Source organism: Lithobates pipiens, unplaced genomic scaffold (assembly GCF_037356315.1).
Source record: "Lithobates pipiens isolate NorthernLeopardFrog02 unplaced genomic scaffold, aLitPip1_a1.2 Scaffold_25, whole genome shotgun sequence".
Classification (NCBI taxonomy): domain Eukaryota; kingdom Metazoa; phylum Chordata; class Amphibia; order Anura; family Ranidae; genus Lithobates; species Lithobates pipiens.
In genome coordinates this window covers 209,349,048-209,365,928 of record NW_027507787.1, presented here as the reverse complement: position 1 = coordinate 209,365,928, position 16,881 = coordinate 209,349,048, and the positions used below count along the sequence as shown (strand labels likewise).

Here is a 16,881-nt window from a genome sequence, read left to right as displayed (position 1 = left end):
GGACGGTTCTTTTCCCTTCACGTGTGGATTGGATCTAAGAGACTTTTTTGTATATCTCTTTCTGGACTGTTTTGCAATAATTGATGCTTTTTATTTATTTTTTTCTATTTTTTACTTTTTCACAAATTCAAACTGTGCACGTGTGGTGTGCTTTGAGAAGCATCATTTATGAATGTTATATAATCCTGACATTTACATAATATTGTCATATCACTATGTGGTTATAAATAAGGTCACTTTTCTTTTATAGCGCTACACTTTAGTTTAATATTTGCAATTTGTTCACGTTTCTATATCCTTGTGATCGTGTTAGCAGCTTTTTTCTTTGTGGGTGTTTTTTTGGAGATAGCGCAGTGTTGACTGGTATTGACAGTTTTTGGATTCCCAACAGCATGCACCCTGTGCTGGAGATTCCAAAAGCATAAAGGTTCTATTCTGCATTATCTTCTAGTTTTGCCAGATACTATGCAGTTTTTGGGCAGGAGTGAAGCAATTTCCTTTAAATTTACTGACATTCACCTACAAGGTCACCCAACAACTTTCCTTTTCCATCCAACAGCCTTATCAACGAAGCTATACAAACATTTACTCTAGTTATATTTTTTTAAATTGCGGCATTCCAGAACAATAAAGCCAGACCACGATTAACAAACATTTCCACTGCAGTTATTGTCCTGCACAGTCTCATGCGAATGTTCAACAATAACTTCCAGTACATAAAGAGAACAAAGGAAACAAACAAGGCTATGAGGCACAGTGAAAAATACACCTAAGTCATCAGCTCTATTGTCCCCTGGACATTGTAGCAGTCTAACATACGGTTTATAAGTTCACTTGGGCTAAAGGCCCATCAAATCAAGTCAGGTCCCCACAATTTCTCAAATTTGACTGGACAACACCTACTTTGGTAAAGATGGTGCTCAGTTACCTTTATTTAATTCAGCAAATTCCTGCATCCCTCTCTTCTGCAAACATTTCACTCCCCCACTGATTAAGGCATGGTTAAGAAAGTAAAAGGAAATAAAAAGCATGGAAGAGGTCATAGCATTTTCACAAGGAGGAGCAATTTGGTAATACCCGATTTTATTAAATAGCTTTCACATGCGATTGGCAAGATCTAATGGAGAATACAGGAAGCCCCTTGACAAACAGGTCAACTCACAGACCTTCTTTCCTGCTTAATAAACATTGGTGACGCTCCCTAGTGGTGAAAGTTACAACCCATTACCCCCCTGCCCCTTTTCTTTTAGTCTCTCTTACTCCTTTGTATCTTTGTCTGTTGTTCTATTTCTAGGAAATCTCCAAATTATGTGTGCACTGTTTCTGGAAGGAGGTTCAATCATCAAGGTTGCTTACTCCACCCCCGCCCCCCTTTTGGTACGCAACATTGGCGTCCATGTATTGTGCATTGTTAATCTCATTGACTAAAACAACTAAAACATTTTAGTTGACTAAATGATTATTTTAGTAGACTAAAATACGACTAAAACAACTGAGATGACCAAAATATGACTAAAACGTAAATTTTGGTCAAAAGACTAAAATGGGACTAAAACTAAAAAGCCCTTTTAATCAAAAGATTAAGACTAAAACTAAATTGAAATTTGACTTCAAAATTAACACTGGTCTGCAGTGCATGTTCATACCTCAATGCCATAATAAATAGCATATTAGATTTTTCACTCCAGCAGTATATAATGAGTTTGGAAATTGTAGAAAAATGTTAACTAATGCATTACAATTTCATTACACCTATTCGATTTTAGATGACTAAAGTGTACTGGAGATTTTAGTCGACTAAAACGTAGGACATTTTAGACGACTAAAGCATACTGGAGATTTAGTCTACTAAATACGACTAAAACTAAAACAATTGCAGAAGACTAAAATGGGACTAAAACTAAAATGCCATTTTAGTCCTAAGACTAATACTAAATCGAAATTTGCTGCCAACATTTCCATGTCTAGAGTTGGGTTATCCAACTCTAGACATGGACCTCCTTGCAAATTGGGCCAGGTTACAAATTACTGAGCTGCCTGGGGTTTAACTTTTTACCATATTCCTGTAAGATAGAATGCTGATAGATAACCTAACATTTAAGAAAAAACAAACACATTGCAGCACTTTTTCTTTAACTATTGGCATTTTCATGCTGTGCTGGCTGTACTGACTTTGATCCATTCATTTGGCTACCTACAATTACATTAATTGATTTCATCTTACCCCTGGACTTGCAGCGCTTTAGGTTTTTCTGTGTGTTTTACCCTAACATTTAAGATTTTTTTTTCCTTCTTGCTTCACAAATTTGTGATTTGTCACCGTCCAACTATGTTCTTCGACTTTTCAAAAATATGGAAAGAAATTGGAAAAAATAAAAAATACTGCCTTGATCCAAAACCAGGGGGTCTCCAAACTTTTCAGTACAAGGGCTACATCAAATGTTAAAAATAATTAAGGGCTAAAAACAAAAATCAGTTTTATAAATAGATAAGTACCCCTGTAGATTAGGGTGCTTATCAGTGTGTTTAATTAAATCACTATCCCCAACACAGTCTCTCCTTACAGTAGGTCTGGATCTTAGCTGTTCCTGGAGGTCCTATCAATGAACAATGGGGATGACAACAATACAACAGAGGGGACCTTTTGCTAGAGACCGTGGGGTGGGGGAGGGGTAGTGGTTGGGGGTAATGGAAATTAAAATAGGGCATTTTCACAAACTCACACACATCCCATCACGTTCTTGGACAAACATCTGCCTTGACACATTCCGTGACTACTAGGAAATTAGGATAAAGTCTGAGAAAAACTTCTGGGCATCATTTTTTATTTTGTTACAGATGCAACCCCCTTGCCAAAACGACTCAGTGGTGTGTTTTTTAAGTTTAAGTGCAAGATTATGAGCAGACCAAAGCAGTGCTTTCTCATGCACAATTCTTTTTAAGCCTCACATCTACTGTAGGTATTGTATTAGGGGGACAGCCACATTTTAAAGCTAAAAAACACACAAATGTGAACACCGTAGGGATAATTATACCTTTAACATGCAGCAAATGTTGTACTATGATACACTATTTGTCAATGAGCAAAAGGAAAAAAAAAAAACACAATTTTACAGATCCTTTAAATTAACACGAAAGATCATCCTAGAATGAGGATCCCAACTATATCGGGCACTGTATTACAGTGCCTTTAAAAAGTATTCACACCCCTTGAAACGTTTCACATTTTGTCATGTTACAACCAAAATCCTAAATGTTTTTTTATAGAGATTTTATGTGATAGACCAACACAAAGTGGCACATAATTGTGAAGTGGAAGGAAAAATATGGTTTACAAAATTTTTGACAAATATCAGAAAAGTGTGGAGTGCATTTGTATTCAGAGTAAATACTTTGTAGAACCTCCTTTCACTGCAATTATAGCTGCAAGTCTTTTTGGGGCTGTCTCTACCAGCTTTGCACATCGAGAGTGAAATGGTTGCCCATTATTCTTTTGCAAAAATACAATAGATATAAAAAGTCTACACACCCCTGTAAAAATCTCAGGCTTCAGAACATTTCAAAGCATTTTCAACCTTTAGCACAGCTTATAAACGGTATAACGGAAAAACAAACTGAAATCTTTGGGGGGGGGGGGGGTAAAATAATTATATATATATATATATATATATATATATATATATATATATATATATATATATATATATATATATATATATATATATATATATACATATACATACACACACACACACTACCGTTCAAAAGTTTGGGGTCACATTGAAATGTCCTTATTTTTGAAGGAAAAGCACTGTACTTTTCAATGAAGCTAACTTTAAACTAGTCCTAACTTTAAACAAATATACTCTATACATTGCTAATGTGGTAAATGACTATTCTAACTGCAAATGTCTAGTTTTTGGTGCAATATCTACATAGGTGTATAGAGGCCCATTTCCAGCAACTATCACTCCAGTGTTCTAATGGTACAATGTGTTTGCTCATTGGCTCAGAAGGCTAATTGATGATTAGCAAACCCTTGTGCAATCATGTTCACACATCTAAAAACAGTCTAGCTCCTTCCAGAAGCTACAAAACTGACCTTCCTGTGAGCAGATTGAGTTTCTGGAGCATCACATTTGTGGGGTCAATTAAACGCTCAAAATGGCCAGAAAAAGAGAACTTTCATCTGAAACTCGACAGTCTATTCTTGTTCTTAGAAATGAAGGCTATTCCATGCGAGAAATTGCAAAGAAATTGAAGATTTCCTACAACGGTGTGTACTACTCCCTTCAGAGGACAGCACAAACAGGCTCTAACCAGAGTAGAAAAAGTGGGAGGCCGCGTTGCACAACTAAGCAAGAAGATAAGCACATTAGAGTCTCTAGTTTGAGAAACAGACGCTTCACAGGTCCCCAACTGGCATCTTCATTAAATAGTACCCGCAAAACACCAGTGTCACCATCTACAGTGAAGAGGCGGCTGCGGGATTTTGGGCTTCAGGGCAGAGTGGCAAAGAAAAAGCCATATCTGAGACTGGCCAATAAAAGAAAAAGATTAAGATGGGCAAAAGAACACAGACATTGGACAGAGGAAGACTGGAAAAAAGTGTTGTGGACGGATGAATCCAAGTTTGAGGTGTTTGGATCACAAAGAAGAACGTTTGTGAGACGCAGAACAAATGAAAAGATGCTGGAAGAATGCCTGACGCCATCTGTTAAGCATGGTGGAGGTAATGTGATGGTCTGGGGTTGCTTTGGTGCTGGTAAGGTGGGAGCTTTGTACAGGGTAAAAGGGATTCTGAATAAGGAAGGCTATCACTCCATTTTGCAACGCCATGCCATACCCAGTGGACAGCGCTTGATTGGAGCCAATTTCATCCTACAACAGGACAATGACCCTAAACACACCTCCAAATTGTGCAAGAACTATTTACAGCAGAAGCAGGCAGCTGGTATTCTATCGGTAATGGAGTGGCCAGCACAGTCACCAGATCTGAACCCCATTGAGCTGTTGTGGGAGCAGCTTGACCGTATGGTACGTCAGAAGTGCCCATCCAACCAATCCAACTTGTGGGAGCTGCTTCTAGAAGCGTGGGGTGCAATTTCTCCAGCTTACCTCAATAAATTAACAGCTAGAATGCCAAAGGTGTGCAATGCTGTAATTGCTGCAAAAGGAGGATTCTTTGACGAAAGCAAAGTTTGATGTAAAAACAATGTTATTTCAAATACAAATCATTATTTCTAACCTTGTCAATGTCTTGACTCTATTTTCTATTCATTTCACAACGTATGGTGGTGAATAAGTGTGACTTTTCATGGAAAACACAAAATTGTTTGGGTGACCCCAAACTTTTGAACGGTAGTGTATATATATATATATATATTGTGGATGCACAAGTGTGCACCCCTTCTTATAACTGGGGATGTAGCTGTGTTGAGAATTAAGCAATCACAATCAAACTCATGTTAAATAGGAGTCAGTACACACCCGCCATCATTTAAAGTGCCTCTGATTAACCCCAAATAAAGTTCAGGCATTCTAGTAGGTCTTTCGTGACATTTTCTTACCCGCATCCTACAGCGAAAGCCATGGTCTGCAGAAAGCTTCCAACGCATCAGAGGGATCTCATTGTTAAAAGGTATCAGTCAGAAGAAGGGTACAAAAGAATTCCCAAGGCACTAGATATACCATGGAACACAGTGAAGACTGTCAACAAGTGGAGAAAATATGGCACAACAGTGACATTACCACGAACTGGATGTTCCTCCAAAATTGTTTAAAACAATGAGAAGAAAACTGGTCAGGGAGACTGCCAAGAAGCCTACAGCAACATTAAAATGAGCCGCAGGAATATCTGCTAAGTACTGGCTGTGTGGTAAATGTAACAACAATGTCCTGTATTCTTCATACAGTATGTCTGGGCTATGGGGTAGAGTGGCAAGATGGAAGCCTTTTCTTACCAAGAAAAAAATCCAAGCCTGGCTAAATTTTGCAAAAACACATCTGAAGTCTCCCAAAAGCATGTAGGAAATGTGTTTTGGTCTGATGAAACCAAGGTTGAACTTTTTGGCCATAATGCCAAAAGATAGGTTTGGCATAAAAACACTGCACATCACCAAAAGAACACCATACCCACTGTGAAGCATGCTGGTGGCAGCATCATGCTTTGGGGTTGTTTTACTTCAGGTGGAACAGGTCCTTTAGTCAAGGTAAAGGAATTATGAACAGTTCCAAATTATAAGACATTCAGGATTCTGCTTGGGTCTTAAAAACTCTAGAAGGCTTATCTACTCAATTCTGAAGGCAATTTTGGTTAGGCGTACATTGCATTAGAAAACAGACTGCATAAGCTGTATTTGAGAACTGCACAAGTCCACGATAGAAAGTTATTAACACATTTCCACACAGACCTGATAGTAGAATCTCTGAAGAGACAATATCAAGCAGCAACTTGCATTGTACTTAATTTCCTTTAAGAGCAAGTGATGAAAAGAAAGCCTCCAGATAGAAAACCCCAAGCCTTGCTAGAGTTTAATGTAACAGTCAGGATGTTCTATTGCTGTAGTGATGCTCATGCATAATTAATAGCAGAACATCAGTGAGCTTTCATGGCTTATAAACCTACCAAGTAGAAAACCAGGCCAGCACGAAGCAACACTCTGCTTCTAGGCTACATATTTTCCGAAAAAGGAAATTAATCCAATCGACCATCAAAAAATACAATTCTAAAACTTGTGTGTGAAATTATATATCGCACAACTTTTCTTGAAATAAAAATAAAAAAGGTAAAAAAGTTTCTGCAACACAGTTTAAAACTTTCATACATATTAAAAAGGAATAGCAGTTGAGACGAAAAAAAATAAGCCACAAACCTCAAGCCAGGTTGTGTGCACTTTCTACTTCCTGTATGCCTCCCAACTTTTTGAGATGGGAACAAGGGACAACTATTGGCCAAAGTATGTAGGCATAGAACACACCCCCTTAGAGAATTATACAAAAAAAAAAAAAATGGTTAAACCCACAAGTGCTTTTTTCACCACTACTATTCTTTTATACTGGCTTATGCATTTTACAATACAACAATTTGAAAATTGGATGAAAGGTTTAGCACTGTGAAACCCTCTATGAAAGATAAATAGTGCGTTTTAAACACAACTATATAGATCAACCCTAAATGAGAAGGAAACAGGGACAGAGGGACTTTGTACCAAATCAGGGAAAGTCCCTAAAAATCAGGGACAGTTGGGAGCTATGTTCCTGTTATAATAGCAACTTGAAGTAGTCTCCAGGGTTGGATTTTGGTAATCATAGAACCGAGGCACCCCATTAGTAATCAACCAGAACGTCATTCCCTGTTGATTTCAAGAACGTACTGAATGACTTGGAACTCCTCCTTGGAGTGGTACCACTAAAAGATGTAGTGTTGAGGGTGCACAGAAGCTGATCTGTTTTATTGTGGTCAGTTTTCATCCTTTGGCTGGCAATTCAGAGACACAGACATATCTGAAGCTTTGTATTGGGTAGTTTGTTCAGCCACAACACCTCCCAACCAATCACAGCCTGCTCTGCCACACATCCCTTTCCCAATGCTACTCATAGCCGAACAATAGTAAATTGGAAATGTAAATGTATTAATAATGCCCACCATAGTAACAACCCCAAAGTTTGCTTCCAAATTCTACCCCCAGAAAACGATAGTTTTGTTATGGGCAGCCCGGAAATGCATTTTACACATGCAACAATGAGCTGTATGAAGAACATATCTTTCAGTCTTGAAATTGAAAGAATGGTTACCTGCACACTGCAAGCTACAATTCACAAAATATCTGTATTAGGCTGAGGAAAAGTCTGTAATTGCTTGTGGGGCAGGAAACGCGTATACAATATTGTAAAAAGTATTGAGACACCTGCCTTTTACACAAACATGAAATTTAATTGCATCCCAGTCTTAGTCCATAGGGTTCAATATGAAGTTGGTCGACCCTTTGCAGCTATAACAGCTTCAACTCTTCTGGGAAGGCTGTCCACAAGGTTTAGGAGTGTGTCTATGGGAATGTTTCTGAGGTCAGGCACTGAGGTTGAACGACAAGTCCTGGCTCACAGTCTCCGCTCAAATTCATCTCAAAGGTGTTCTATCAGGTTAAAGTCAGGATAGTAAAGTTCCTCCACCTCAAAATTGCTCATCCTTGTCTTTATGGACTTTGCTTTGTGCACTGGAGCAGGAAGAGGCCATCCCCAAACTGTTCCCACAAAGTTGGAAGCATGAAATTATCCATAATGTCTGTGCATGCCCATGACTTAAGTGTTCCCTTCACTGAAACTATTGGGCCAAGCCAACACCTCAGCCATAATCCCCCCCCCCTCCACCAAATGATTTGGACTAGCGCACAAAGCAAGGTCCATAAAGACATGGGATGAGCGAGTTTGGGGTGAAGGAACTTGACTGGCCTGCACAGAGCCCTGACCTGAACCCGATAAAACAGGCTTGGGATGAATGAGAAAGGAGAATGTGAGCCAGGCCTTCTCGTCCACCATCAGTGCCTGACCTCACAAATGTGCTTCTGGAAGAATGGTCAAGCATTCCCATAGACACACTTCTAAACTTTGTGGACAGCCTTTCCCGAAGAGTTGAAGCTGCAAAAGGATGGGCCAAATCAATACTGAACCCTACTGACCAAGACTGGGATGCCATTAGTTCATGTGTGTGTAAAGGTAGACATTCCAATATATTTGACAATATAGCGTAGCTTGTCATTCTAAACCGAACAAGTTAGGATATTGTCTGTGTTCAGCTTTATTCCCCGTTTTGCTACAGGCTCAGAAACCTTGCGGAAAATGGCTGTATCCAAAAACAAAAAGAGGACATGTGTAAATGGCTTGTTCTGTACTTGGCACCACAGTGGCAGCCATTCCCATGACTGATTCCAACTGATTGAAGTTTGTGATCACTCTTATGTTTTGCATAAGTTTTCCCTGGCATTTATGTATGTGTATATAGGGCATTTAGAATGGAAGATCCTTCTCCGGCAGGGACTGAGGTCAAACATTTATCGTCCAAAACATGTTTATAGCGTTACACAACAGAATTAAATATAGAGGACAGTTTAGCTGTTAAAGTTTTCATTAAATAAACTTCAGGAAGGCATCAAGAAAAAGGTACAGCAAACCTATTTACCTGACCAAGCCACAAACTACCAGTTACTTGCCAAAGCAGGTACCTTTATGTGCTTGTATGCTGGTTCATATCTCTTATTTTATATAAACAGCAGCCAGCTTAAACGATCCATCCTCCTGAAGAATGCCACTATTTGTTAGCAAGGCTTCCCATCATAGTGGTAAGCCAAGACTAAGGCCTCTTTCACATGGTCGATCTGTTCAGATCCACCTGTTAGTTTTTCAGGCGGACCTGAACGGACGCTCCATAGGAGGTCTATGGAGCGCCGGCTGTCAGCGGACATGTCATAGACCCGCTCCGATCCGAAAAAGTGTGACAGAGGAAAAACCTACTTTTCCATCCGTCATCGGATCGGATCTGGTGACAACGGACACTGTGGTCCGTCAACATCTAATCTCCCATAGGGGAGAGCGGCGCTCTGACAGGTCCGTCCCTGCGCAGTGTGCAGGGACGAACCTGTCATCTTTCTGCTCTGCAGGGATTGACGGAGTGATCACCGCGGAGCAACCGGATATCCATGGGGCGGCTCATCACTGATCCGCCCCGTGTGGAAGGAAATAAAATGGCTTGATTTCTGTTAGTGTTGCATGGTGCTAATCGTTTGGGGAAAAACCTGACAGGCTGGGGAAATCAGGCACATGCAAGAGGACCAACCTAGGAGCTAAGCCAATATTTAAATCATTTAGCTCTTCAGGTTCGGGAAGCATTAGTAGAAGACTGAAATAAAAGAGTATGCAACGGCTTTTATGATGTACTGATGGTCTGTACATGTGAAATGAGGTTGGCTCTTGTTTTGAGTTTGTTACCATTTTTTTTTTATCAGTTGCACACAAAGATGTTAATGTTTTCTTTCCAGATATTCCCTGACCTTGTGTTATTCCACTTAATGAATGCATGATGAGGCTCCCAATATAGCAACAACTAACTTTTATCAGCTTGTGGGCTTTGATCTTTGTTTATCTATACAGTTATAGCTGTCTGTATGGAGACATTGTACACTTACTTTTATCTAACCTTACTTTCCTCTTACAAATATAACAGCTGTTCTCTATCAGTCCAGCTTGTCTGCTTTCAAGCAAAATTACCTTTCAAAAACAGACCTCTCTAATACAAGAGATGCCATTTAACACTTAAAATGGGCACAAATACGTTTTGAGTGTGTCATTTTCCACCCAATTCAGGGAATTCATCAGTAATTACACAGCATTGTGGATGTCACCTCATATTTAAAACCACAACTGCAGTGATGCAGCTGTGTGCTGGGATCCAGGAAAGGCCTTCTTACAGGTGTACCAAGAAAAACGACCTTTACAATGAATGCTTGCCTAAAGAATTCATTTCACCAAATGCACAGGCTAGGTCAACAAATTTTGAATGTTATAAAACCACCAGCAAGCAAAATGAATATAGCAAAGCTTCAAAAAGAATGTACTTCCAAGTCAGAACTTCTGAGGTGGACTTTTAATATACTGGTTTCCTGCTACCACAAGAACATAACGAAAGTGGCGCAATGCACATCTGCTCCAGTACCACTGCACAACAGCAGCTAAGGCCTACTAGTGACAAACTTAAATATTTACCAGATGCAAAATATTGGGCAACAAGAAGATTATCGAACAGAAAAGTCCCTCTCGTTCCTTAATTTGCTTTACAGGGTGCACAATGGTAAACTGCCACAAATTATGGATATGATAAAGACCCATGGCTCCTTCCAAAGTTGGTGGGCAGTGGTAGCTTCTAAAAGTGCTCCAATAGGCCAGCTTATACAGAGGAAGCTCACAATATAACAGTCAAAAATGTAATTGGAATAATAAGATTTCTAACAATGTTACACAACGATCCTCCAAACATCCTGAAATCGCCAGGATCAGTCAATTGGATATCACTGGAGACAAAAGAACACAGCAGATAACTATGGAAACACTTGGGGGTAAAGAAATGGTCATGATGGAATTTTTGGAAGATATTTTCCTATAATAGGCTCCAGAGACGCATTTCAAGCTTTGCCATTTTAATGCTCACTTGTATGTAAAATTAAAACAAAAATATTGTGCTGTATCTTTAAGTTGTGTGGTAGCAGCTGGCACAGCAAAAGATCAGTTGTTTGCAAAGTTAAAAATGGGTATGTGAAATGTGCAGCGCTAATACGCCGTCTTTAAAGTGAACCAAGAGAGTATTGAAACATGGTGCACAATAAATCTAAACACCTTGAATAAGAAAAAAATAAACAAATAATAAGTGTATACAAAGGTGAATGTACACTATATCAAAAAATGAAACAGTGCTCATAAGGGTTGTTAAAAGATCATGAGGAGACCCAACGTTCAATGTAATTAATTTACAGGAATACAATTTAATTACATTGACATGTCTCTAATATAAAAAACAATCATGTGAATATAATAAACAACAAATAGAGCAGAAGACCAGAAAGTGAAATAATTCAAAGTCCATAGATGAATGAACATAACATGGTGGCTTCAAATATAAGGTTTGCGTAGACAAGATTGCCAATAGACAAACCACCACCAATAGGTATAAGGCTTACTGGAAAGATTGAACCCAAACAGGCATACGCCTAATGAGTCAAATCGAGCTTGTGGTGTAATACACCAAGGAAAACCAGCATCAACCTCGGGTTGGGGATAAAAACTCATGTGTACCTTCACGGCAATACTTCTAATGAATAACCCTCCAAAGGGGTAATGACAGGGAGCCAAATGAGTGATCTCTCCTGTATGGTGTGATTTATAGGAAGAAGAGGAGAGAGGCCACTTAGTGTAAATCCATTTCAGTAAAAAGGTATTTTATGTAAAAAAGGAACACTCACATTTGTGAAGATAAAAAGAAGATAAAAATCCATAAAATATGGATTGTGACGCAGTGCCATCAGCAGAGCCCGTCCCGGTTAAATACCTTTTTACTGAAATGAAATTGCACTATGTGGCCTCTCTCCTCTACTTCCTATAAACCACACTATATGGGAGAGATCACTCAACTGGCTCCCTGCCATTACCCCTTCGGAGGGTTATTCATTAGAAGTATTGCTGTGAAGGATCACAGGAGTTTATATCCCCAACCGGAGGTCGTGTATGTTGATGCTGGTTTTCCCTGGTGTATTACACCACAAGCTCGATTCACTCATTAACCAGTTCCCGACCAGCGCACGCTGATGTATGTCAGCAGAATGGCATGGGCAGGCATATTGGCGTACAGGTACATCCAATCTTTAATGCCGCCCTGCCATCGGGAGCGCGCCGCCATGAGTCCGGTCGCGCGGACTCGATCGCCGCGGGCATACCCGCGATCGTCTCACGGGGCAGCTGAACGGAGAGATGCCGTTGTAAACAGCATCCCCCCGTTCAGCCTAGCAACTAGTGACGCTGATCTCTGCTCCATGTGATTGGAGCAGAGATCAGTGTTCACTAAATGAAAGCCCAGCCCCCACACAGTTAGTAACACACCCCTAGGAACACTTAACCCCTACACTGCCACCCACTGGTTAACTCCTTCACTGCCAGTGTCATTTACACAGGAATCACTGCATTTATATAGCAGTGATTACTGTATAAATGACAATGGTCCCAAAAATGTGTCAAAAATGTCTGATGTGTCCGCCGCAACATCGCAGTCACAATAAAAATCGCTGATCGCCGCTATTACTAGTAAAAAAAATAAATAAAAATGTATTAATAAAAATGCCATAAAACTATCCCTATTTTGTAAACGCTATAACTTTTGCGCAAACCAATCAATCGCTTATTTCGATTTTTTTTACCAAAAATATGTAGAAGAATACGTATCGGCCTAAACTGAGGGAAAAAAATGTTTTTTTTATATATTTTTGGGGGATATTTATGACAAAAAGTAAAAAATAATGAATTTTTTTCAAAATTGTCACTCTATTTTTGTTTCTAGTGCAATAAAAATTACAGGGGTGATCAAATACCACCAAAAGAAAGCTCTATTTGTGGGGGAAAAAAAAAGGACGTCAATTTTGTTTGGGAGCCACGTCGCACGACCGCACAATTGTCAGTTAAAGCGACGCAGTGCCGAATCGCAAAAAGTGGTTTGGTCTTTGGCCAGCAAAATGGTCCGGGCTGAAGTGGTTAAGCGTATGCCTGTTTGGGGTCAATATTTCCAATAAGCCTTGTACCTATTGGTGGTGGATCGTCTATTGGCAATCTTGACTACATAAACCTTATATTTGAAGTCACCATGGTATGTTAATTCATCTATGGACTTTGAATTATTTCACTTTATGGACTTCTGCTCTATTTGTTCTTTATTATATTCATGATTGTTTTTTATATTAAAGATGTGTCAGTTTAATCATTACGTTGAACGTTAGGTTTCCTTATGATCTTTTAACCACTTGCCGACCGCCGCACGACGATGTACGTCGACAGAATGGCACGGGCAGGCATAAGGGCTTACATGTACGTCCTTGCCTGCCCGCGGGTCGGGGGCCCGATCGGGCCCCCGCCCGGTGCCTGCGGCGGTCGGTATTCGTTCGGGAGCGATCCCGGACGAGGGGACGGCCATTCATTCATGGCCACCCCCTCGCGATCGCTCCCGACGAATGAAAATGTCCCGTGACATCACTTCCTCTCCTGTAATGTAAACACAGGAGAGGAAGTGATGTATTCTCTCCTCCGTGTCGGTATTTTTCGTTCCGGCACCGAGGAGAGAGCATCGGTGAGTTGCACAAGCACTACACTACACAGTAGAACATGCCAGGCACACTCACACCCCCCCTTTACCCCCCGATCACCCCCCAATTACCCCTGCCCCCCCAGTCACAGTGACACCAATTGCTTTTTTTTTTTTTTTTGCATTGGTGTCATTTGTGACTGTAATAACTGTTAGGGCAGTTAGGGTTAGCCCCCTTTAGTTCTAATGTGCCCCCCTAACCCCCCCAATAAAGGCTTAACCCCGTGATCACCCCCCCTCGCCAGTGTCACTAAGGCTGGGTTCACATTGCAGCGGTTTATGAGAACGAATGTGATTCGCACCGCACTGCAGTGCAAATCACATCCGATCTCTGTGCGATTCGAGTTCAGCCATACAGATAGTATGGCTGAATTCGTGTCGCACCCGCCGCAAATTCGCACGGGACCCTTTTTTTGGCCCGCAGCAGAATCGGATCGCATGGGTGTTCACACCATGCGATCCGAGTTTGCAGATCGCACTGCGATATGCGAACTGATCTGGGGGTGTCATTAACATTTCACTGACACTCCCAGCAGTTCGCATAGGGCAGTGTGTACTGCCGCCGGGAGGCATGCGATGCGGGAACCCGCCGCGGATTCGTGGCGTTCCCGCATCGCTCCAGTGTGAACCCAGCCTAATAAGCGATCATTTTTCTGATCGCTGTATTAGTGTCACAGGTGACGCTAGTTAGGCAGGTAGGTATTTAGGTTCGCCACAGCTTTTTATAGCGCCAGGGACCCCCATATACTACCGCATAAAGCCCCCCGATTTCCCCCTAGTTAACCCTTTCACCAGTGATCACCATATAACTGTTACAGGTGACGCTGGTTGGTTAGTTATTTTTTTTATAGTTTCAGGGCACCCGCCATTTATTACCTAGTCTCACTAGTGTACCCCTAAATTTAGGGGTGTCTACTTTCCAAAATGGGGTCATTTGGGGGGGGGGTTTGTGCCATCTTGGCATTTTATGGCCTTCAAAACTGTAACGCCCTTAGAAAGCCTGAAGGCGGTGCTTGGTTTTCGGGGCCCCGTACGCGGCTAGGCTCCCAAAAAGTCCCACATATGGTGGTATCCCCGTACTCAGGAGAAGCAGCAGAATTTATTTTGGGGTGTCATTTCACATATGCCCATAGCATGTGTGAGCAATATATCATTTAGTGACAACTTTGTGAAAAAAAAATAAAAAAAAATTAAAGTTTGTAATTTTCCCGCAACTTGTGGCAAAATATAAAATATTCCATGGACTCAAAATGCCTCTCAGCAAATAGCTTGGGGTGTCTACTTTCTAAAATGGGGTCATTTGTGGGGGTTTTGTGCCATCTTGGCATTTTATGGCCTTCAAAACTGTAATAGGTAGTGAGAAGTGAAATCAAAAATTTACGCCCTTAGAAAGCCTGAAGGCGGTGCTTGGTTTTCGGGGCCCCGTACGCGGCTAGGCTCCCAAAAAGTCCCACATATGTGGTATCCCCGTACTCAGGAGAAGCAGCAGAATTTATTTTGGGGTGTCATTTCACATATGCCCATAGCATGTGTGAGCAATATATCATTTAGTGACAACTTTGTGTAAAAAAAAAATATATATATTTTTTGTCATTATTCAATCGCTTGAGGCAAAAAAATAAAATATTCAATGGGCTCAACATGCCACTTATCAATTTCCTTAGGGTGTCTACTTTCCAAAATGGGGTCATTTGGGGGGGTTTTGTACTGCCCTGCCATTTTAGCACCTCAAGAAATGAGATAGGCAGTCGTAAACTAAAAGCTGCGTAAATTCCAGAAAACGTACCTTAGTTTGTAGATGTGACAACTTTTGCGCAAACCAATAAATATACAATTATTGACTTTTTTTTTACCAAAGACATGTGGCTGAATACATTTTGGCCTAAATGTATGACTAAAATTGAGTTTATTGGATTTTTCTAATAACAAAAAGTAGAAAATATAATTTTTTTTCAAAATTTGCGGTCTTTTTACGTTTATATCGCAAAAAATAAAAATCGCAGAGGCAAATACCATCAAAAGAAAGCTCTATTTGTGGGAAGAAAAGGACGCAAATTTTGTTTGGGTACAACATTGCATGACCGCGCAATTACCAGTTAAAGCAGCGCAGTCCCAAATTGTAAAAAGACCTCTGGTCATTTACCAGCAAAATGGTCCGGTCTGAAGGTGGTTAACAAACCTTATGAGCACTGTTCGATTGAAATAGTGTACATTCACTTTTGTATACACTTATTGTTTATTTTTTCTTATTCAAGGCGTTTACATTTATTGTGCACCTTGTTTAAATACTCCGTCTTGGTTCACTTTAAAGACAGCATATTAGCGCTGCACATTTCACTTACCTAATGCTCACTTATACACACGGAAAGAAGAGCTGGGGTCCATCTACAACAAGCCAACACATTTGCACGTAGTAAGACCTACTGTTCTCCAATCAACAAGCAGTGTGAGCATTGCTCATTGGATATGCAGGGGGCATAGTGGGCTGTGGAAGACAGACCCGCTGCTCTCACACAACAGACAGCAGTCCTTACGTTCAACCAGCTGCCAGAAAAGCAGATTTAGGTCAACGCATATCTCTAAATAGCTTATTCTGATACAAGGCATCATTTTTGAAGATGTGGATTATAGTATCCTTTTAAAATGTGCTTTAAAATGCCTGCATTCAGTAAAAATGTGAGGTTACCTGGCATGATAATTTCAGGGAATCCCATTTTCCGAGCAACAGCTGTAGACCTGTCTACAAGATGAGGAAATTCCTTGCGAATCTGATGAATATCACCAGGCAACAGTTTCATTGTGACCCAAAGACCTGAAGGAGGAAGGAAACGTTTACACAATGCAGTTTACCTTGATTTCATCTAAGGCTTCAATCATACATACAGGAGTTTTCCTTACCATGTAGAAAATCATTAAAAAAAATGTATGAGCTTTTCTATTTCATTTGTATTCTGTTACATGCATTACCATGTGCCTTAATTGCACTCCAG

The 16,881-nt window shown here is 40.4% G+C and overlaps 1 protein-coding gene across 1 annotated transcript in view; it reads right to left on the bottom strand.

Moving 5' to 3' along the window:
• DOCK1 (dedicator of cytokinesis 1) overlaps positions 1 to 16,881 on the bottom strand; it is a 613,707-nt gene that overhangs the window by 412,513 nt on the left and 184,313 nt on the right. Inside the window, exon 13 of the mRNA XM_077455510.1 lies at positions 16,578 to 16,703. Within this exon, the coding sequence (XP_077311636.1) occupies positions 16,578 to 16,703 (126 nt within the window). The remainder of the gene's footprint in view (positions 1 to 16,577; positions 16,704 to 16,881) is intronic.